This window comes from Dromiciops gliroides, chromosome 1 (assembly GCF_019393635.1).
Source record: "Dromiciops gliroides isolate mDroGli1 chromosome 1, mDroGli1.pri, whole genome shotgun sequence".
Classification (NCBI taxonomy): Eukaryota; Metazoa; Chordata; class Mammalia; order Microbiotheria; family Microbiotheriidae; genus Dromiciops; species Dromiciops gliroides.
The window spans coordinates 673629053-673650233 of record NC_057861.1 but is presented as its reverse complement, the minus strand read 5'-3'; the positions used below and the strand labels follow the sequence as shown (position 1 = coordinate 673650233).

Sequence of the window (21181 nt, the reverse complement as noted above, 5' to 3'; positions counted from 1 at the left end):
TTAGAAATATCCCTTTCCCTCCGCTTTATCCTCAAGGACAGTGTAAGGCAGGAAGGGTTTAAGAGAAAGCTGGGAGGTCCTTATTTCTCTTTGTCCCCAGAGGAATAGCAGATAATCCCTAGGGGCTGACCCCTCCCCCCCCCAGAATAGTGGGGAGTCATAGATTGAGCTGCAGAGGCCAGTGTACCCAGGAACTTTTGGGGGGTGGGTCATAGGGAGAAGTTTGAGTTAGTTTAAGGCAGGAGGAGACCAGCCCTACCTTCTCCATTTTTCTGATGCCTCCCCTTCCCCCAAATCCAATCTCCACTAAGACACTAGGCCTTTCTGAGGCGGTTTAAGAATTTTCCCTGGCTCTTCTCCCCTTGCCTGGCCCCAGACCTCTCACTGCTCAGCTTCCATCCCCTCCCCTGGGCCCCGAGCTCTGAATGACATTCCCCAGAGGTGCCTAGAGACGCTGCTTTTCTGAGCTGGATGGGGAGGGGGTTCATTTGAATGAGAATTTGCTCCTTTCAACCCAAAGGGCTGGGGCGGGGTGATGGGGAGTGGCGGTCTGGGAGAAGCCTCCAGCACCTGCCCTGGCCAGCACTGGTGTCTCTGCTGCCCTAGCCCCTCCACATACACAAACATATCCCTCGAGGATCTGACATGTGAGTACGGTGGGGCTGTGGGAAGAGGGTGGACTAGAGCTGGGGTGAGAGGCTAGCACAGTGAGGGGAGAAGTCTTCCTACTCCCCCCTCAGTTCCAGGAATGAGTGGGGTGAAGTCCTCCATCTCCTCCCAGGACTGCCTATCTCCATCTGAGCTGGACTCCAGAGGTGGGGAGTCCAATTATGCGGGGGAGTGGATGGGGGGGGTGGTCTGGTGCAGGGGAAATGTTCTCTGCTGACCCCGCTCCTCTATAATAGGTTCCAAGGCCAGAGCCGGAGGGGGGTCTGGGTGGGGAAAGGTTGGGCCGGAAGGGGAGCTGCCTGGTGGGGGTAGAGTCTTTTCTCACCATCCATCTCCTAGGCAGGTCTCTCAATAACCCCTGCCCCCACCCAGGCCCAGCAGAGGAGCAGGTAGCCTGAGCCATCTGTCCTGGATAACCAGTGCTCCCCATTTCTCAGCCCCAAGCCAAGGGGGCCACTGCTTCATCCTGCTGCTGTTGCTGCTGCTAAGTAATGGGGGTGAGCAGGGAGGAAGGAAGTGGGAAGTGGGGGGCTGAGTGTTCCCTGGGGCAACGGTCCTTGGAAAGAAAGGCTGGGAGTTTCTCTTCAGGGTCCTGCCTCTCTCTGGTCCTCAGTACAGATACTCTGTGCCCATGCCCATGAAGTACCCGACCTGGCCCAACCTGGCTGCTCTGGAGGGAGCTGTTATCCTCCCACTGGCAACCTAGTTGTGGGCAGGAGCCAGAGTCTCCATGCCTCGTCCACCTGTGGTTTGAGGGGACCTGAGCCCTACTGTATTGTCAGCCACTTGCAGGTGCGTACGGGGCCAGGGCTTTCTGCTTTAGCGGCCCTTGAGAATGAGACAGGACTCCTGGAGGGAGGAGGGCTAAAGTCTTTTAAAGGGACCCTGGAGATTAGTGGGGGTCAGAAGCTTCCACAGGAGATCCTGGGGAGTTTTCCCTTGGGAGGGACTTTCTGAGGGGAGGCCTTTTGGAGACCCTGACCCCCGCCTTCCTCCATCTAGGACTCTGAGAAATGCTTCTTCTGTGACTCAAGGGGCCAGGGAGGACACAGAATCAAGAATGTGATCTCCCTGAGTGGGCCTGATGGGGAAAGAACATGGTGGCAGGCCGAGAGTGGTGAGGGTTCCACAGCAGTGGAAGGAAAGGGAGGGGGAGGCAGGTGAAAAACTTGTGAGTCCAAGGGGTAGGCTCGGGCTATCTCAGTGGAGTCCTAGGGTGGGCATCAGGGTCGCTCTGACCAGGTCCTTATTGGTTCAAGGCGTGGAGAATGTCAGTATCCAGCTGGACTTGGAGGGCGAATTCTACTTCACCCACCTTATCATGACCTTCAAGGTACTGAACACATAACCTCTTCTTCAGTTTTAGCCACCACTATATTTTTTCTCATGTGATCCTTGACCCTGAGATGAGGCAATGTATAGGTCTGCAGTCAGAAAAACCTGGGTTCAACTCCTGCTTCAGCGGCTTACTAGTGTGACCCTGGGCAAGTCGCTTAATCTCTATCTGCCTCAGTTTCCTTATCTATAAAATGGGGATAATAATAGCACCCACCTCTCTGGGTGGTTGTGAGGCTCAAGTGAGATAATAACTGTAAAGCAAGTACTTAGCACAATACCTGGCACATAGTGAGTGTTATATAAATGTTGGCTATGATTGCTAACACAAGTGACCCCGTTCCAGGTGAACTAACCATGGCCTTTTGGTTCCAAGTCCAGTTACTTTCATTACACCTCTGACCCCCTAGTGACCTCTGACCATACAGATAACTTATTCATTGATCCTGTGCACCCTGACACACCTTTCCCTAGACTTTTCGCCCAGCTGGTCTACTCATCGAGCGTTCAGCAGATGGGGGTCGTTCCTGGAGGGTTTACCGATACTTTGCTCACAACTGCTCTGGCCTCTTCCCTGGGGTTCCCCTTACACCTGGCCACAAAGTCAGCGATCTCGTTTGTGACCAGCGTTACTCAAACATTGAACCATCAAGCCAGGGTGAGGTCAGTCCCCTAGTAGAGAAGAAGGCTGAGGAAGCGGGTGGGAGTTGTCAAGGGCTAGAGTTCAGTGGTCAGAATTTGAGGTCCCTTTTCCTGCCCCCATCTCAGGTAATTTTCAAAGTTCTGGACCCAGCCATCCCTGTGGAGGATCCCTATAGTCCAGAGATCCAAGGTAAGTGACCTTTCAGATGACCAGGCCATGGACCTAAGAAACCTCTGACCCTGAGCCTCTCCCAAACCCCTTCATATACTGGGATATCCCCCCAGAAGCTGAGAGCCAGGGGAGGTGCCCCCCATGGTTCTGTGTGACCCCCTGAGAGGAGCACGTAGCAGACAAGGTCGTCTAGTCAGAAAGAGGTTTCCTAGACAACCAGATCATTCCCTGGCTGCTGCACCTCAATCAATGCTTCCCTCCAGACATTAGCATTTTACAGTGTTTTTGACACAGTATTTTTTTTCTTTTTTCTTCAGCAAAGCAAAGGCATTTAATGAAATGATAAGGTAAACAGAGCACATTGCTTAAAGGGGCCTCATCTTTTCCTTCCCTGAACATTTCAAACAGTTATTTCTAGGAAAACTATGAATACTTTCTAAATACATTTACATGGTGGCATCTTTGTAGGAAGATTAGGCATGTAGATTCATTGATTTTTAGAACTGGCAGGGACTTTAGAGACCCTCTCTATTCCAAACCCCATAAAGGAAGAAACCGAGAAATAGAGACAGGAAAGAAATTAGCCCAGAGCTAATAATGGCAGAGGTGGGAGTCCAACCCAGGTCCAGGATGCTTGCCAATATACCATAGTCCTTTAAGGAGTAGATAGCCCACAACCGTGGGCATAAGCAAGAGGTAACAGGGCTGGGCTGTTAGTTGTTAAGTTGTTTTTCAGTTGTGTCTGACTCTCCATAACCCCATTTGAGGTTTTCTTGGCAAAGATACTAGAGTAGTTTGGTGTAGTCCCATTTCCTTCTCCAGCTCATTTTACAGATGAGCAAACTGAGGCAAGCAGGGTGAAGTGACTTGGTCAGGGTCACACAGCTAGTCATTGTCAGAGTCTGGATTTGAACTCATGAAGATAAGTCTTCCTGACTCCAGGCCTGGCACTTTTTCCACTGCACTACCTAAACTGTTTAGCAAATCGGTTAAGCTGCGCCTGGAACTGTCAATCAGTGTGATTTAGTTAGGCCTACATGGGAGGAGCCGGGATAAGCTTTATGGGCAGGGAGAACAAAGAACCCGAGGCCTGACCGCACCTAATGTGTTTCAGTGAGGAGCTGGGCTTTGTCAGAGGGTCGGCTAGGAAAGCCCCTGGTCTCCAGTCACATGGAGTGACTGGGCTAAGTCCCAGCACTGCCACTCATCACATCTGTGGCCAAAGACAAGTCACTGGCCTGCTCTGAACCTGTTTTCTCATCCTGCACACCAGCTGAAGACACTCCTGACCAAAGCAAGTTGGCAGCTTCACTGCAATCTAAAGGCCTCAGAGAGTCACCAGAGTCCTGAGGGGTTAAATGACCAGAATGTATGAGCCAGCATGGCCAAGACAGGACTGGAACTCAGCTCTTCTAGGCTTTGAGGCCAGTTTTCTAGTGACTACACTGTGCTACCTCTCCAGCTTTAAAAACAGGAATGATAATATTTGTACAGCATTAGGGTGATTTATGAACTTTAAGGCAGTCTGAGTCGAGGAGCTTGTATCTAGACTGTGAATGGTATCAAACATCCTGTAGACACTGGGAGTCATGGGAGGTTTCTGAGCAAGGGAACAACCTAGTTACATCTCTGCATTATTTTGGCACGTGTGTGAAGGCTAGGTTGGAGAGAAAATGGACTGGGGAGATAGAGGCCAAGAGGGGGTTATCCAGGCTGCTACCTCTCTCCTCAGAGCTTCTTCGAGTTACCAACCTGAGGGTGAATTTCTCTAAGCTACACACATTGGGAGACGGGCCCCTGGGGGTCTGGGGACGCCACCACGGGCCTCACTACTACTATGCTTTGTACGAGCTTGTGGTCCGAGGAAGTTGCCTGTGCCACGGACATGCTTCTGAGTGTGCGCCTGCTCCTGGTGCCCCACCTAGTGTAGACGGCATGGTGAGTGGAAGTCTCTGAGGGCAAATGTAAAGGAGGAGGATGTGTTTAGTTGGGGGTGTGTATTGCTTCCTGAGGACTGAGTCTCTGAAGTCTCCTTGGGTCTTCATGGGGCTCAGAATTCCTTCAGTCTTTCTGAGGCAGTGTTTCCAGAGTCTTAGCAGCGCTGCCATTTGTAGGTTCATGGGCTTTGTGTGTGTCAGCACCGGACAGCTGGACCACACTGTGAACGCTGCCAGGACCTGCACCATGACCAGCCCTGGCATCCAGCCGAGCCCGGGAATCCTCATGCCTGTCAGGGTATGTGCTACTCGTTGCCTGCCGTAACCCGTGTGCCCTTGTCATTCTCTGGGTCTCTCCCACCCACCGATTCCCCTCTTCCCCCAGAATGTGAATGCCACCAGCATGCCAGGAGTTGCCACTTTGACATGGCTGCTTTTGTGGCCTCGGGCAATGTGAGTGGAGGTGTGTGTGACGCGTGTCAGCACCACACAGCCGGGAGGCACTGTGAGATCTGCCGACCCTTCTACCACCGGGACCCCCGTGAAGACCCCCGCTCCCCATACACATGTAAACGTAAGCCCTTTGATGTTGAAGCCTGGTCCCAACCATGAACCTAACCCTGGTGCTTGCCACCCCATCCCAGGCCTAACCTCTGACTTCATCCATAATTTCTGACCCTGGTATTTGACCCCATGTTCCAACTCTATTCCTGTGTCCCCAGCTTGTGACTGTGACCCTTCAGGCACCTTGGATGGGGGTCTCTGTGACACACACACAGATGAGGTACAGGGGCTCCTCTCTGGACAGTGCCGATGCAAAGCCCACGTGTGGGGCCCACGCTGTGATACCTGTCGTCCTGGTTACTATGGCCTGAGCCCAGCACTACCTGAAGGTTGTTTGTGTGAGTGACCCCAGAGACTCCAAGACCTTGGATCCCAAGCCTCTCGACTCAGGATACCTGTTCACTAGAGCCTGAACCTCATGTATCCCAAAGCCTGTTTTGTGACCCCTTAACTCCAGAATGTGACCCTGAATTTAGGAAGCCCCAACTTCATGAGTCTGTATCTCTTGAACGCCTTACCCATCTCATGACCTTGTGACCCCAAGAACTACCAGTCCAAAACACTCAAGTCTCTATGGCCTTTGTCCAGTTGGACCCAAGGGATCCCGTGTGAGTGGTCCTCAAACCCAGGGTTTCATTAATTTTGACCCCAGGACTCTGTAATTCCCTGACTCCTGGAGCCCCCAGTCTTCTATACCTAGTCACTATGACTAACTGGATACCACTTAAAGGTTGTCTTTGTAAATGACCAGTCCTGGGAACTCTCTGACCCCCAGCTCAAGATTCTGTGACCCCCAGCCCAGTCCTCTGAGTCTGAGGACTGTCCCCAGGATCAGCCTCTATGACCATCTCTTCCCCCAAGGCCCTCCTCAGTTTCCATCCAGACCATCCCTTCCATCACCTTCTGCTGTACTCTTTACTTCCCTAGCTTGCAAGTGTGATCCACGGGGTACGGTCCCAGGTGATACTCCTTGTGATGCCATCAGCGGTGACTGCTATTGCAAACGTTTTGTCACTGGCCAAAACTGTGACCAATGCCTGGTGAGCACTTTGACCTCAGACTCTCTTCTTCCAGCCTGACCCTGTCACTGAAACCTTGGCTCCAGCCTAGAACCCCAACTTTGACTTTCAGCACTGAACTCTGAGCCCTAAACCTTGTCCCCAAGCCCCTCAAATCCTTGACTCTGTGCCCTCCCTCAACATCTTCATCCCTTGTTACATTTACCTTTAAGTTTATTCTAGCAAATTCAACCCAGATGAAGCTACTCTGCTGTGTGACTTTAAGTGGGTCTACCTCTAGGTCTCAGCTTTCCCATCTATAAAAAGGAGAAGGTTGTGCTCAGCAATACCCATGGACCCTCTGACATTACATGTTCTATGTTCTAAAGTTCTTCCAGCACTGATACATGATGTTTTCCATTCTTAGATCCCTTCCAGATCTGAAACTCTTTGTTCTGTGCTCTGAGGATCCTTTTAGGTCGATCCCCCCCACCCCCACCCCCAGGCAGTGAGGGTTAAGTGACTTGCCCAGGTCACACAGCTAGTAAGTGTCAAGTGTCAGAGGTTGAATTTGAACTCAGATCCTCCCGAATCCAGGGCCAGTGCTTTATTCACTGTGCCACCTAGATGCCCATTTAGGTCAATTTTTTTTTTTTTGGTGAGGCAATTGGGGTTAAGTGACTTGCCCAGGGTCACACAGCTAGTAAGTATCAAGTGTCTGAGGCTGGATTTGAACTCAGGTCCTCTTGACTCCAGGGCTGGTGCTCTATCCACTGTGCCATCTAGCTGCCCCCATTTAGGTCAATTTTTAAGGTTCTAAATAAGCTTTTGTTTTCTCTCCAAGATACTTTGTCGGCCAAAGTAGCAGCCGGATAACTTAGTGTGAATCATTATTGGACTGAATGGGAAACAGGCTCAGAAAGTGGACTTGCCCAAAGTCACATGCCTAGTTTGTGGGAAAAATAGGATTACAAACCAGATCTTTTGTTTCCAAGTCTAGTTCTCTTTCTTTCTTTTCTTTTCTTTTTTTTTTTTAAGGCAATTGGGGTTAAGTGACTTGCCCAGGGTCACATAGCTAGTAAGTCACCTAGCTGCCCCCTCTAGTGCTCTTTCTTACAAGTCACATTACTTCTGGATTAGTTTGTTTTCCCAATTATTATTCTTTAAATAGTTTCAATGTAACTCTATTGGAAAATTGAATTTAAATATCACCATACACTAAGTTGAAATGTGATACAAAAAAAAAAAAGATGATACATAGAGAGCAAGTATTTCAAGTAAGTGGAATATAAGGTACCATTCAATACCATCACTGCTAATCAGCCATTAATCTAACACTGGATTAACTCAGGCCTCATGAGGAGATCCTAAAACTGAACCAGAAGGAATTGAAAGATCATCAATTCCTCCCCCCCTCCTCATTTTAGAGATGAGGAAACTGAAGCCCTAGAAGTTGTATGACTTGGGGGCAGCTAGGTGGTGCAGTGGATAAAGCATTGGCCCTGGATTCAGGAGGACCTGAGTTCAAATGTGACCTCAGACACTTGACACTTACTAGCTGTGTGACCCTCGGCAAGTCACTTAACCCCCAATGCTCCGCAAAAAAAGAAAAGAAAAAAGAGAAAAAAAGAAGTTGTATAACTTGGCCAAGGTCACATGAGGAGATGCAGGATTTGAACCTATATTTGCCCCACTCCCGCAAGGATGATAGTGTTATATACTGCTCTTTTTAAACTCACTTTTGAATTCTTACTTCAGAGTCTTATTCTGTCAACTTAAGTACCTGGTTGAGAAAGGACCTAGAACTCTCATTCTCCATGGGTAAACTAGGTGGTTGTTCAGGGTAATTTCCAAGGTTCCTCCCATTGAGGGGCCAATTAACATTGACCAGTCCTGGATATCACTCCTCAGCCTTCAGGAGCCAACAGCCCCTCTGATTCTCTCTGTCTCAGTTGCAGACAGGGACTGATTAATCAGGAGATGGATTAAAGGACCTAGTTTATCTTTCTAGAAGGTCTCTCTCTGCACTTCTGCTGATATCTGAGTCCTCTCTCTTCAGCCTGGTGCAACCAGTGCCAATAAGCGATTTTGGCACAACCAGTGCCAATAAGGGATTCTACCTGATCAGTTTTTCCTGATCCTCCCTTATTCCCAGTAGCATTCCTCACAACAGCTTTGTTATCTTGAGATTGTGTTTAAAATTTGCCCAGAGTAGTTCCCATAGCCTTCAGTCCCATTGTTTTTTTGTAGCCTCTTCCAGGGAGATTGGATTTCTGAAAAAACTTGTAAGTAGATTGGATTAAGTCAGACCAATGTCCCCATGGGGGCTGGGGAGAAAGGTAGACATCAGTAGCATGAAGGTGATGGTGGCAGGGATGTGATCTCTTGACTGCCTCAGTGAAAATGTGCTCTTTGTGGGCAGCTAGGTAGCACAGTGGCCCTGGATTCAGGAGGACCTGAGTTCAAATCCAGCCTCAGACACTTGACACCGACTAGCTGTGTAACCCTGTAGACCTTGTTCCGTGGCTCACAGAGAGGAGGCAGCATGATGTACTTGGTGTCAGATCCTGGGCAGGAGACCCAGGTCTGACATCAGCTGTGTATCCCTGCCCAAATCATCCATCTTCCCTGAGCCAAGTGGCCTTGTGTATAAAATGGGGATAATCGTAGCTATATCGTCTGCCTGGAGACGCTGTATGGAAAGCTCTTTGTGAGCTTTTAGCTCCTTTAGGAGTCTGGGTCATGCCATTGATGATTCTTTTCCTCCTTCTTCTCTCCCTGCAGCCAGAATTCTGGGGACTGAGCAGTGACTTCACTGGTTGCCGGCCTTGTGACTGTGATTTTGGTGGAGCCTACAGCAACAGGTGAGGGTCTGGTCAATAGGGTTTGGTCAAGAGCCTAGAAGTTAGAGGAAGGGGGAATTCCAGGCAGTTCCAGGACTAGAAATGCAGGATTAACTTTATCCCCTTTACACCGCCTGTGTCACCAGGTGCTCGTCAGGGGAGGGACTTTGTCCTTGTCGCCCCCACCTACAAGGCCGAGACTGCCTCGAGCTCCAGTCTGGCTACTTTTGTGCAGCCCTGGACCAAGCCATAGCTGAGGCAGAGCTTGGGCAGAGGCTCAAGCCCTCCGACCCCCGGCTACCTGTGAGTATGGGAGCTCTGAGAAGGGAGAGATGGCAGAGGACGAGCAATCAGGGAGGGCCTTCTGGAAGAGCCACTTGAATAGGTTGCCTTGGAAGACAGCGAGCATGGAGCAGCTAGGTGGTGCCGTGGATAGAGCACCAGCCCTGGATTCAGAAGGGCCTGAGTTCAAATCCGGCCTCAGACACTTCACACTTACTAACTGTGTGACCCTGGGCAAGTTACTTAATCCCAATTGCCTCACTAAAAACAAAACAAAACAAAAACAAAAACAAAAACAAAAGGAAGACAGTGAGCTTCTCACCACAGAAAGACAGGACGTTGGGGAAGTAATTTCTGCTCATGGACAAATTGCAGCAGGTGCCCTGGAGTCTCTGACCTGAAGGCAAGGGGCCAAAGAGGGGTTGGTGTTTTGGAGCAGTAGTTAAGCAAAGGAGATAGATAGAGGTGGCTCTGGTAGTGAGTGTACAGGAAAGAGGATACACGGACCTCCGGCCCTACTGTCCTTCAGGGAGCCCCTCTACCTGATGCCCCCCCCAACTGCCTGCCAACAACAAGACCTATGCTGAAGAGGCTTAGACCCCGGCTGAGGCGCCAGCGTAGCGCCCCCTGCCCTCCCCATGTTACTCGCCGTGGACGCCACAGTCGCCAGCCATCCAAGGTGAAGGGTCAGTGGGAAAGCCCTGGAGATGAGAGAAGGTTGGGGGCTGGAGGGAGCATTCCGGCTTTTCTGGGAAAAAGAACAGACGTGGGGTCTGCCTGCCTTTGGGGAGTTCCCAGTCTGTGGGGAGACAAGAAGCCAAGCCAGATTTCTCCCTTGAGAGCTCACAGTTTAGAGGAAGACATATTATTTTTGTCTCATTCCTAGGGTGCTGGGGAACCCCAGCCTTGGGCCAGGGGTCCTCCCATCTCCTCCTGGACAGGCCCTGGGTTTGCCAGGGTGGAGGACAAGGCCGGCCTCATGCTCCAGGCCCCGTCGGTGCCACGAGCCATGGAATATGACATCGTTCTGCGTTATGAAGCTCAGGTCAGGTCCCGGGATTGTGGGGTTGTGGAGGAGCTGGGGGAGCAGGGAAGGAGGCTCCTTCACCCTTGACCCTTTGACACTCCCAGGCCCCTGAGGACTGGGAGGCCCTCATCAGTGTCCGTGCCTCCTCCCTGCCCAGCAGCACCCGCTGTGCCAATGTGTTGCCCTCAGAGCAGCTCTATCAGGTGGCCCTACCCCCCAGGCACAGGTATGATTTCAATCAAGGGGATCTGGAAAATTGGGAGGGGTGCAAATGTGGGAGGTACCAGGTGGGAGAGGCACCAACCTCACATCAATATCCCCTTTCCCTCCAGAGCTGTGGTTCTGTCAAGACCCTTCTGCTTTGAACCTGGAACCAGATACACGGTCACTTTGAGACTGCGGCGAGTGATGGGTGCACGGAGCCTCCCCGGGGAAAGCATCCTGCTAGATTCGGTAAGGCTTTCAGGACCCCTGCCACCTAAGACCTCAGGGTCCCCAGCACATCCCTTCCTTCCCCAAGGCTTCTCTGAGCCTCATTGTTGCCACTGCTGGGCTCAGCAGTCAGTGAGCTCCCTCTTCCCCCAGGGGAAGAAGGTCTCCCACCGAGCGGGGACAGAATGAAGGGACCTCCAGAGCTCGGGCTCTGTCATCTAGGGCTGGAAGGGACCTCAGAAGTCATCCAGTCCAACTCATTTGACTTTATGAGGAAACTGAGGTCCAGCAAGGTGGAATTACTTGGCCAAAGTGACACAGCTGGGATTCCATCCAGGTCCTCTGACTTTTGTTGTTGTTTAGTTGTTCAGTTGTATTCAACTCTTCATGACCCTGTGGACCATACATAACATGCCAATCCTGTCCATGGGGTTTTCTTGCCCCAAGATACTGGAGTGGTTTGCCATTTCTTTCTCCAGTGGATTAAGGCAAACAGAGGTTAAGTGACTTGCCCAAGGTCACACAACTAGTGAGCTTCCAGGGCCAGACTTGAACTCAGGGCTTCCTGACTCCAGGCCCAGCACTCTATGCAGTAAACCATCTAGCTCTCAGACACTTTGTGTTAATCTGTGGTGCCTCTCATTTGGGCCTTAAAGGACTACTAGGATTTGGAGAGAAGAGGGTAGCATTCTGGGCAGGGGATTAAGGAGAACAGAGGCAGAAATAAGCTTAGAATGGGGCAAAGGAAAGATTCTGGGGAGATGATGTGAGGGCACTGGGTACCAGGCTGGGGAGTTTGGACTTACCCAGGAGACTAAACCATGAGCAATTCTTGACTGGTGACATGATCAGACGTGCCTCGGGATGTTTCTTTTGACCGCTGTATAGAGGATGAATCTGATAATGGAGAGACAAGAATCAGGGAGACTGCTTAGGAGGCTACTGTGATTGTCCAAAGAGACATGATGAGGGCCACCACCAGCGTGAAGTCTTCCTTGTACGGCGAGACTGTGTTCAGGCCTCGGGTTATTGGCAAAAGGCAGATGTTTCTCTCTGTGTGCCCTACGCTGCAGAGGCAGGTACCTGCCTGCAGCCCCCAGTCATTCCATGGAGAAATACTCTTATTCTTAGGGCCTGAGGAGTGGATGGGAGAAACCAGAGCCTGGATGTGGGGAAGGGAAGTATGAACGAGAACCCAGAACAGTTCGCTTTTAGTCTAATTGGGCCAAAGTAGAGAATCACAGTGGGAAGGAGTTAAGCTGATAGGCATGACGGAGTCTTGGGGAGTCCCTGATTTGTAGTATGCATCTGGAATAGGAAAAATGAGTCTGAGAACAGGAGACAGAGAAAGGGGGGATGAAAGGATAGTGAGCCAGTAGAGAGGACTCAGTGTGAGTTAAGGCTGAGCTTTTTAGCTGGGTCTTCCTGGCAGGAAGCTGGGTTTTATGTTCTATATCCTCCATCAGGCCTTTCATCCCCACGGAGCAATGGCTTTACTGAGGAGCAGAGATGAGATGGCATGTCAGTTTCTATGTCCAATGATGTGTTTCCGAGTTCCCCCATAATCTATGCAAAGGAAGAGAGAGGGCCCTTGAGCCACAAGGAAGATGGGTTGCCAGTGAAAAGTACCCAAAGGACAAGATTTGGTAAAAATTCACTGGATAAAGGAATGATGAGTCAGAAGTGATTCTAAGGTTTTGAGCCTAAACCAGGGCTTCTTTTCCATAAAAATATTTTATTTTCTAGTTCCATGTAGAGATAGTTTTCAGCATTTGTTTTTAGAAGATTTTTAGTTTCAATTTTTTCTCCCTCCCTCTCCCCTCCCCAAGACAGCAAGCAATCTGATATCGGTTATATATGTACAATCACATTAAACATATTCCAGCATTAGTCATGCTGTGAAAGAAGAATCAGAGCAAAAAGGAAAAACCTCAAAAAAAAAAAACAAAAAATATATAAATAGTATAATTCAAGCTGCATCTAGATTCCACAGTTCTTTTTTTTTCTGAATTTGGAGAGTATTTTCCATCATGAGTCCTTTGGAACTATCTTGGACCATTGTATTGCTGAGAAGAGTCAAGTCTATCATAGTTGATCAACACATAATGTTGTTGATACTAAGTACAATGTTCTCCCGGTTCTGCCTATCTCACTCATCATCAGTTCATGCAAGTCCTTCCAGGTTTCTCTGAACTTCTCCTGCTCATCATTTCTTACAGCACAGTAGTATTCCATTGCATTCATATACCACAACTCGTTTAGCCATTCCCCAATTGACGAGCAATCCCTCAATTACCAATTCCTTCCTTGCCACCACAAAAAGAGCAGCTGTAAATATTTTTGTACACATGGGTCCTTTTCCCTTTTCTATGATCTCTTTGGGGAAAAGACCTAATAGTGCTATTGCTGGGTCAAAGGGTATGCACAGCTTTATAGCCCTTTGGGCATAATTCCAAATTGCTCTCCAGAATGGTTGGATCAGTTCACAACTTCACCAACAATGTGTTAGTGTTCCAATTTTTCCACAGCTTCTCCAGCATTTATTATTTTCCTTTTTTGTCATATAAGCCAATCTGATAGGTGTCAGGTGGTACCTCAGAGTTGTTTTAATTTGCATTTCTCTAATCAATAGTGATTTAGAGCATTTTTTCATATGGCAATAGATAGCTTTGATTTCTTCAGAAAACTGCCTGTTCATATCCTTTGACCATTTCTCAATTGGGGAGTGACTTGGATTCTTATAAATTTGATAGACCAGGGCTTCTTAAACTTTTTCCACTTGTGACCCCTTTTTGTCTGAGAAATTTTTACATGACCCTGGGTGTATAGGTATATAAAATAGGTATACATAACCTTTTACTGTTGCCAAATATTTGTGACCCAACATTCAGTTATGTGATCCAGGGGGGTCACAACCCCCAGTTTAAGAAGCTTTGGCCTAGGTGGTAAGGAGAAAGGTGGTGACCTCAACTGAAATAGGGAGGCTGGGAGGAGAATCAGGTTTGGACTAGAAGATGATCAGTTAACTTTTGAACAAATAAAGTTAAGGATACATACAAGTGGAGATTCCGTTTAATTCTTAGCTTACCACGAGCCTGCCTGCATGCGAGGCTTTCAGCTTGGCACTGGGGATACAAGGAAGACTATTTCTTGTTTCAAGGAAAATATAGTGTACTGGGGAGATTCAGCATGTATTCAAATAAATATAATGCAGAAGAGAATGTAAAACAGACAAAAGCAAGATCCATACGAAATACTGTAAAAAAATTGGATGAAGGAGAGATCCCTTTAAATTGAAGGCTTTAAGGAGGTGTCCCAGTTGAAGCAGAAGTACCTAGACCGGAGATTCAAAGAAGAAAGAGCCAGAATGAGGAGGGCAGATATTCCAGGAATAAGTGAATTCATGGAGAGAAGAAGGGAGGATTAAATGGAGGAGCAGTGATTGACACAGTTTGGCTAGAATGTAGAGTCCGGGTTTGGAGAGAGATTTGGGAGTCATCTGCATAGAAGGGAGAATAGAAACCATGGGAAAACAGGAATGCTGAGGGCTAGCATAGCTTCCAGAGTCCCTTGGGATTCTCAGGTTTCCTGTGACCCATCTAAGGTCACCCAGTCAGTCTCTTTCCCATTTCTCAGAGAGACTCCCTGTCTTGAATCTGGCCAGTGGCCCAGTTCCTGTGGAGAGGCACCATTCCCACAGACTAGCCTATCCGTAATGATTCCCCTTTCTCCACAGGTGGTGCTTCTGCCTCGAGTGGAGGAGCTTCCTGGCCTAAGAAGAGGGGACCCTGGAGCATTGGGGCGCCTAAGAGAACTCAGTCATGCTCAGTGCCTTGAAGCTGCAAGAACACCCCCTGTAGGGCCCCCATCAGAATCCTGTGCCCGCCTGATCTGTAGCATCTCTGCTCTACTACATGGTGGTGGCTTGGGTGAGTGACTCTGAGTGACTGGGACTAGGGAATGTTGGGTAAAGGGGTGATCAGGACTAGGGTGGCTCATGGGGCAGGGGAAGTAGCAATGGAGTCAGTAAAGGAAGTGAGAAAGAATGACTAAGAAATGCCTGGGGGAGGTGATGATGATAAAATAATAGCTAGCCTTTACATTGCAGTTTATCCTTTATAAAGCATTTTACACATGTTATTTCATTTGGTCCTAGTTTTAGCCTCCTTTTTAGATGAGGACCCTGAGGCAGAGAGAGAGGTTAAGTGACTCACCCAGACATACACAGATAGGAAGTGTCTGAAATGGGATTTGAACTCAGGTCTTCCTGATTCCAAGTACAGCCCTCTGTCCATTGAGCCACCTACCTGCCTTGGTGTTGCCCAGAAATTGACTAGGTACTTCCTAGAAGGACCAGGCTAGTGACAAGGGAAGTCATCAGAGAGTTTCTGGGGTGGAAGGAGGATATAACCTTTAAAGTGGACATAAGGGGATAGGGTAAGAGAAATCAGAGGGTTGGGGAAATGACCAAAGAATGACTGTGGACACAGGGGAGTGAAAAGGTGGCTGGGGAGTGAATGCAAATGTCTTTGATGAGTGCCGAGTCCCAAGGGTGTTTAGGGGGCAGGGACCCAGGGCTAAGTTCATCTTGCCTCACCTAGACATTGCTCTCCCACCTATAGCCTGTGAGTGTGACCCACAGGGTTCTCTGAGCTCTGAGTGTGCCCGTGTGGGTGGCCAGTGCCCATGTCGACCCCACGTCATTGGCCAGCGCTGTGACCAGTGTGAGCCCCAGACGTATGGCTTTGGCCCAGCAGGCTGCACTGGTGAGGACTAAGACAAACATTGGGCCAAGCTCTGGGTGGTCATGGAGATGGGATTGGGGCAGGACTCCCCACACCCAGCCTGACCCCTCACTGCTTCCCCTAGAGTGTCGTTGCTCCCCCGAGGGTTCCACCAGTTTGGCCTGTGATCCTTTAAGTGGACAGTGCTTGTGCCGGCCAGGCATCACAGGACGAAGGTGTGACCAGTGCCTGACTGGCCAGTGGGGCTTCCCTCGGTGCCAGCCCTGTGAGTGTAATGGGCATGCAGAGAAATGCCACCCCCACACAGGTGTGTGCCAGGCCTGTGGAGATGCCACCACCGGGCGTCACTGTGAAAGGTGAGTGAAGACTCATCTGAAATCCTCCCTGAGCAAGGAAATCTGGCTCCTATCCCTAAAAAACCTTTAGTGCGTGCTGGGCCACATTGGGCCTGGAGGTGAGTGGTACCCGGCCTGCTTATTAGCATGTACCACTCCCACAGGTGCCAAGATGGTTACTACGGAGACCCTGTCCTAGGCTCGGGACAGCAGTGCCGGCCCTGTCCATGCCCTGGGATCCTGGGCTCTGGTCATTACCATGGCACTTCATGTCAGGCAGACGGCGGCAGTGAACGAATCCTGTGTCTCTGCGCTCCAGGTTATGCAGGTAATGTGGGTGCTGCAGCTCAAGAACCCGTGTTCAGTCTTCTAAGCACCCCCCATACACACCACACCCCATAATACGCATTCCTGTTTCTAAGGCAGCAGCCTTAAGGCATACCAAGCCCTTTCCCCACAACAACTGTAAGAGAAGTAGTGCAAGCATAATTCTTCCATTTTATGGATGGTGAAATTGAGAATTAGAGAAATAAAATGACCCTCCCCAGGCCACATAGCTGGCACGTGGCAGCACTCCTGATAGCAGAGCTGGGCTTTTCCCATGTGCCCCTTGGCTGGGGACAGAGCACCTCCACAGAGACAGAACTACCAGGAAGCATGAGAAACCAACTGCCTTCCCTTTGGTGATCTGTCAGGACGGCTTCAGTGACAGTGTTGGCAATGGTGGTGACGCTGATCATAATAACAGCAACTTCCTATAGTTTGGTTTTTTGGTGAGGCAATTGGGGTTAAGTTACTTGCCCAGAGTCACACAGCTAGTAAGTGTTAAGTGTCTGAAGTCGGATTTGAACTCAGGTCCTCCTGAATCCAGGGACAGGGCTCTATCCACTGCACCACCTAGCTCCCCCTTCCTATAGCTTTAACATCTCCAAAGACTCATCCTTACCATAATCCTTTACCAAATCCTTTACCAGTAACGGGGTGCAAGTGTCCTGTTATTCTTCCCAGTTTAGAAATGAGAAAATGAAGCTTGGAAATAGGAAGTGATTGAAGAGTCCTGATTTAGAGCTCTAGAAGAAGAGACCAAGGAAACCAGCTAGTCCAAGCCCCTTATTTTACAGATGAGTAAACTGAGGCAGGAAAATTAGATGGAGCAACAATAAAAGCTGACATTTCTATAGCATTTTAAGGTTTTTCCCATATTTACTTGCTGAAGTTTTAAAAAAAAGTTTTACTGGTGAATTTTTATTTTACATCCTAGTCATTTCCAGATGTATCCTCTTCCTTTCTCCCCCTTCCACAATGAGCCACCCCTTGTGACAAAGGGAAAAACAAAGCAGTTAAACAAAATTGCCCACCACATCACCCATCTCTCATAGCATATGCAACACTGCAAACCTCTGGTCCCCTTTGTCCCCTAAAAGGAGAGAGGTGAAATTCTTTTCCTGAGGCTTTATTAGACAGCATATTCAGTTTTGTCTCATTTTTCTTTTCGTATATATTGCTATAGGCATGATTCTTATCACTTTCCTGGTTCTGCTTACCTTTCCAAGCATTAGCTTCACATAGGTCTTTCCTCGTTTCTTAGTCCCCATGTTTGTTTTTCACAGTGAGAGAGTATTACATTATATTCACACCCCCCCAGTTTGTCTGTCTGTCTCTCCATGGGAGCCCGCTTTGCTTCTAGTTCTGTTATCACAGAAGTGCTGCCGCTGTTAATATTTTTGTACTTGGAGAGATTTTCTTTCTGCCATCTTCCTCACTGGCATGTGTGCCCTGTGGTGGGTCACTGGGTTAGGGATGTGAATGGTGTGGTCACTTTTTTCACATAATTATAATTTGTTTTCCGGAATGATTAGACCATCTCGCAGTTCCACCAGGAGCATATTCTTATTCCTGTCTTCCCACAACCCCTCCAGTGTGCAGTTTCCATCTTTGCCATTGTTGGGTGTTAGGTAGGAACCTTAGAGTTTTCATTTTTGTTTTCTTTTTAATAAAAAGAATAACTAATAGTTATTTGGAGCCAACTTCCCTATTCATAGACTAATAGAATTAATAGATTGTAGTTCTTCTCTTGAGCTTCGTTTGCTCATATCCTTGGGTCACTTCTCTCTTGGAGTTTTTTTAAGATTTACAGAATGTTCCATATACCTGCTCCCCAGGATTGCCATGAGGGAAGGATACAAGTAGCTCATCTTATTTGTCTCAGCATCAGAATGGTTAAGTAACTTGTCCACAGTTGCACAGCTGTTGTTGTCAGAGCCCAGCCTTGCACGCTGAGCCTGGGGCTCTGTATAGGCATTAATGGGATGGGTTTTCTTTCCTCTGCAGGTCCTCGCTGTGACCGATGCTCTGCTGGCTACTTTGGGCGCCCGTGGCCAGAGGGAGGAACTGGGGGGGGCACCTTGCCGACCCTGCCAGTGCAACAACAACATCGACCCTAGCGACCCCATGGCCTGTGACCCCCACAGTGGGCACTGCCAGCGCTGTTTACACCATACCCATGGACCACACTGTTCACACTGCCAGCCTGGCTACTATGGCAATGCCCTCCGGCCACGAGGCTGCCGGCGTGAGTAGGGCTGAACTGGAGGGAGACTTAGAAAGATGGTGGACCCCTGCACCCACCCCTGCCATGTATTCTTTTTTTTTTTTTTTAGTGAGGCAATTGGGGTTAAGTGACTTGCCCAGGGTCACACAGCTAGTAAGTGTTAAGTGTCTGAGGCTGGATTTGAACTAAGGTACTCCTGACTACAGGGCTGGTGCTCTATCCACTGCACCACCTAGCTTCCCCCAACCTGCCACGCATTCTTGCCTGCCTTGCCCATACCTTCTGTCCCTGCCCCAACTCTGACCTCGTCGGCCAAGGCCAAGTTCCTCCTTTGAGCCTTGACATTTCTCATCTCTGTTTCCCTCCTAGGTTGTAGCTGTGACCTACAAGGCACAGTGCCTGCCCGGTGCCTGCCCGGAAGTGGCATCTGCTTCTGTGATAGGCTCAGTGGGCACTGCCCCTGCCGCCCCCATGTCCTAGGGCGGCTCTGTGACCGCTGTGCCCCCCAGTTCTGGAACCTGGGAGGGCCTCGGGGCTGTGAGCCCTGTGCTTGTCACACCCAGCACTCGGTTCAGCTAACCTGTCACTCGGTAAGGCAGTATTTCAGGCTTGTTACTGTATGTGCACATCTGCTTGATTGAATGTTTGTGGGTGGCTGCCTGGGGGATGATAATTGGGTGTCTGTGGATGTGTCTGAATGATTGGCTGCGTGTGTGTGTGTGTGTGTGTGTGTGTGTGTGATTGTATGGGTCCATGCTTGTATATACAGCTGTCCGTGTGTGTGTGTGTGTGTGTGTGTGTGTGTGTGTGTGCACATGCAGCTGTGCCTACGGGTGACTGTGTATGTGGGAGAATGAACAGGCATGCCTGGGAATAGACAGAATGCTGAGCCGGAAGGGACAGAGGAAGAGGCAGAGGAGCTGATCATGGAGTGCCTCAAATGCTAGGAGGTGGCGTATGGAGGAATATCCTAGAATTATAGTCAGCAAGACATTCTGGATGCAAGTCAGGGGCAGTAGTGGGCATGAGTAAGGGCAGTATAGTGAGAACACACGAACTCTGGGAAGTCAGAAGCCTGGGTTTCAGATTGGGGCTTAGTAACTCTGTGACCCAGCACCTAGCACAGAGGCGTACACTAGGCCCTTCAGAAAAGCTTGTTGACTTGACCTCAGGCCTTAGTTTCTTCATCTGTAAAAAAGATAGTGATACTGAAATGCTCTTCTGTGTGTCAGAGTTTTGGTGGGGGACATGGAGTGCTCTAGCCTGGGGCTTCTTAAACTTTTTCCACTCATGACCCCTTTTTGATCCCAGGTATATAGGTATATAAAGTAGGCATAAAATAACCTTTACTGTTGCCTGTTTTTTGCTATCCCCACATCAGTTATGCATCCCACAGTTTAAGAAGCTAGGCTCTGGTTCAATAAGAACGCTGGGGTCGAGTCCTGGCTCTGGCACCAGCAGCTGTGGGATGAAAGACAGGTTACTTCCAGGCAGTGTGATGCAGTGGAGATGAGCCTCGGCTCCATTCAAAGGATCTGGAGCCCAACCCTTGCTCTGGGGCCAGTTAGTGCTTGTATATAACCAAGATACTTTCCCTTTCTGGGCCTCAGTTTCCCCTTCTGTAAAAAAAGAGGTTGTAATTGTTAGTCTCAGGTCCTTTCTGGCCTCAAGGAGCTTACATTCCCTTTACTCACAACTACCCTTTTAGGTGAGCTGTGCAAAAAAAAAAAAAAAGCATTATCCCCTTTTTCTGAAACGTTGGCGCTAAATGGGCCCTTAGAGACAATTTAGTGTAATAGTCACCCAGCTAGTCTGCGGAAGGGCCCGGGCATACACACAAAACTTCTCACACAGGACAGGGCACCAGCGCCAGTGGATGGATCTGCCTGAATCACACTCACAGTGGCTGGGATAGAGGTTGGATCTGACTGGTTTGGCCCCACGGGCAGGTCCAGCAGCAGTGTGTGCAAGTGGCAGAGAGACACATTTAGATTTGATGTCACGAAGAATTTCTTCACCATTAAAACTATCCTGAGGCGGAATGGGCTGCCTCAGGGGACAATGGGCTCCCCTTCATCTTAGTTCTTCTTCAAGCAGAGAGATTGGACACTCACTTCTCAGATATGCTGTGCAAATTGAGGCCACTAGGTGGCGCCATAGTGTACAGAGTGCCAGGCCTAGAGTTGGGAGGACCCAAATCCAAATATAGCTTCAGATACTTCCTGGCTGTGTGACTCTGGGCAAGTCACTTAACCCCTGGTTTGCCTCAGTTTCCTCATCTGTAAAATGGGGATAATAATAGCACCTACCTCACTGGCTTGTTGTAAGGCTCAAATGAGATAGTCATTATAAAGTGCTTAGTATTATGCTTGACACATAGTGATTGCTATATAAATGAATATATAGACTATATGTTTTATGTAAATACATAAAATATATGCTATATAATAGAATAGCATGTCAAACCACATATGTAATATATCATATGTATATTTCTACATATATCATATGTTATAGTGGGCACTGGATGGGGTAGATGAGAAGGCTGCTAAGGTTCTTTTCATCTCTAAAGTTCTAGGATGCTGGGATCACAAGTTCATAGGATTTAGATCAGGAAAGGGCCTTGGCAGTCATTTAATCTTCTAATTT

At 49.0% G+C, this 21181-nt stretch overlaps 1 protein-coding gene across 1 annotated transcript in view; it reads left to right on the top strand.

The window, feature by feature from the left end:
- The first annotated feature begins 570 nt into the window (after window positions 1-570).
- Window positions 571-21181, top strand: part of LOC122735547 (laminin subunit beta-1-like) — a 35014-nt gene continuing 14403 nt past the window's right edge. The window contains 25 exon segments of the mRNA XM_043977167.1: window positions 571-647; window positions 1042-1166; window positions 1283-1461; window positions 1672-1786; window positions 1929-2002; window positions 2479-2667; window positions 2773-2836; window positions 4551-4756; window positions 4933-5053; window positions 5141-5329; window positions 5478-5657; window positions 6247-6359; window positions 9102-9181; window positions 9307-9463; window positions 9972-10121; window positions 10329-10487; window positions 10574-10695; window positions 10802-10922; window positions 14638-14830; window positions 15524-15667; window positions 15771-16002; window positions 16146-16309; window positions 18313-18365; window positions 18367-18553; window positions 18902-19122. Of these exon segments, the coding sequence (XP_043833102.1) occupies window positions 646-647; window positions 1042-1166; window positions 1283-1461; window positions 1672-1786; window positions 1929-2002; window positions 2479-2667; window positions 2773-2836; window positions 4551-4756; window positions 4933-5053; window positions 5141-5329; window positions 5478-5657; window positions 6247-6359; window positions 9102-9181; window positions 9307-9463; window positions 9972-10121; window positions 10329-10487; window positions 10574-10695; window positions 10802-10922; window positions 14638-14830; window positions 15524-15667; window positions 15771-16002; window positions 16146-16309; window positions 18313-18365; window positions 18367-18553; window positions 18902-19122 (3540 nt within the window). The 5' untranslated portion in view covers window positions 571-645.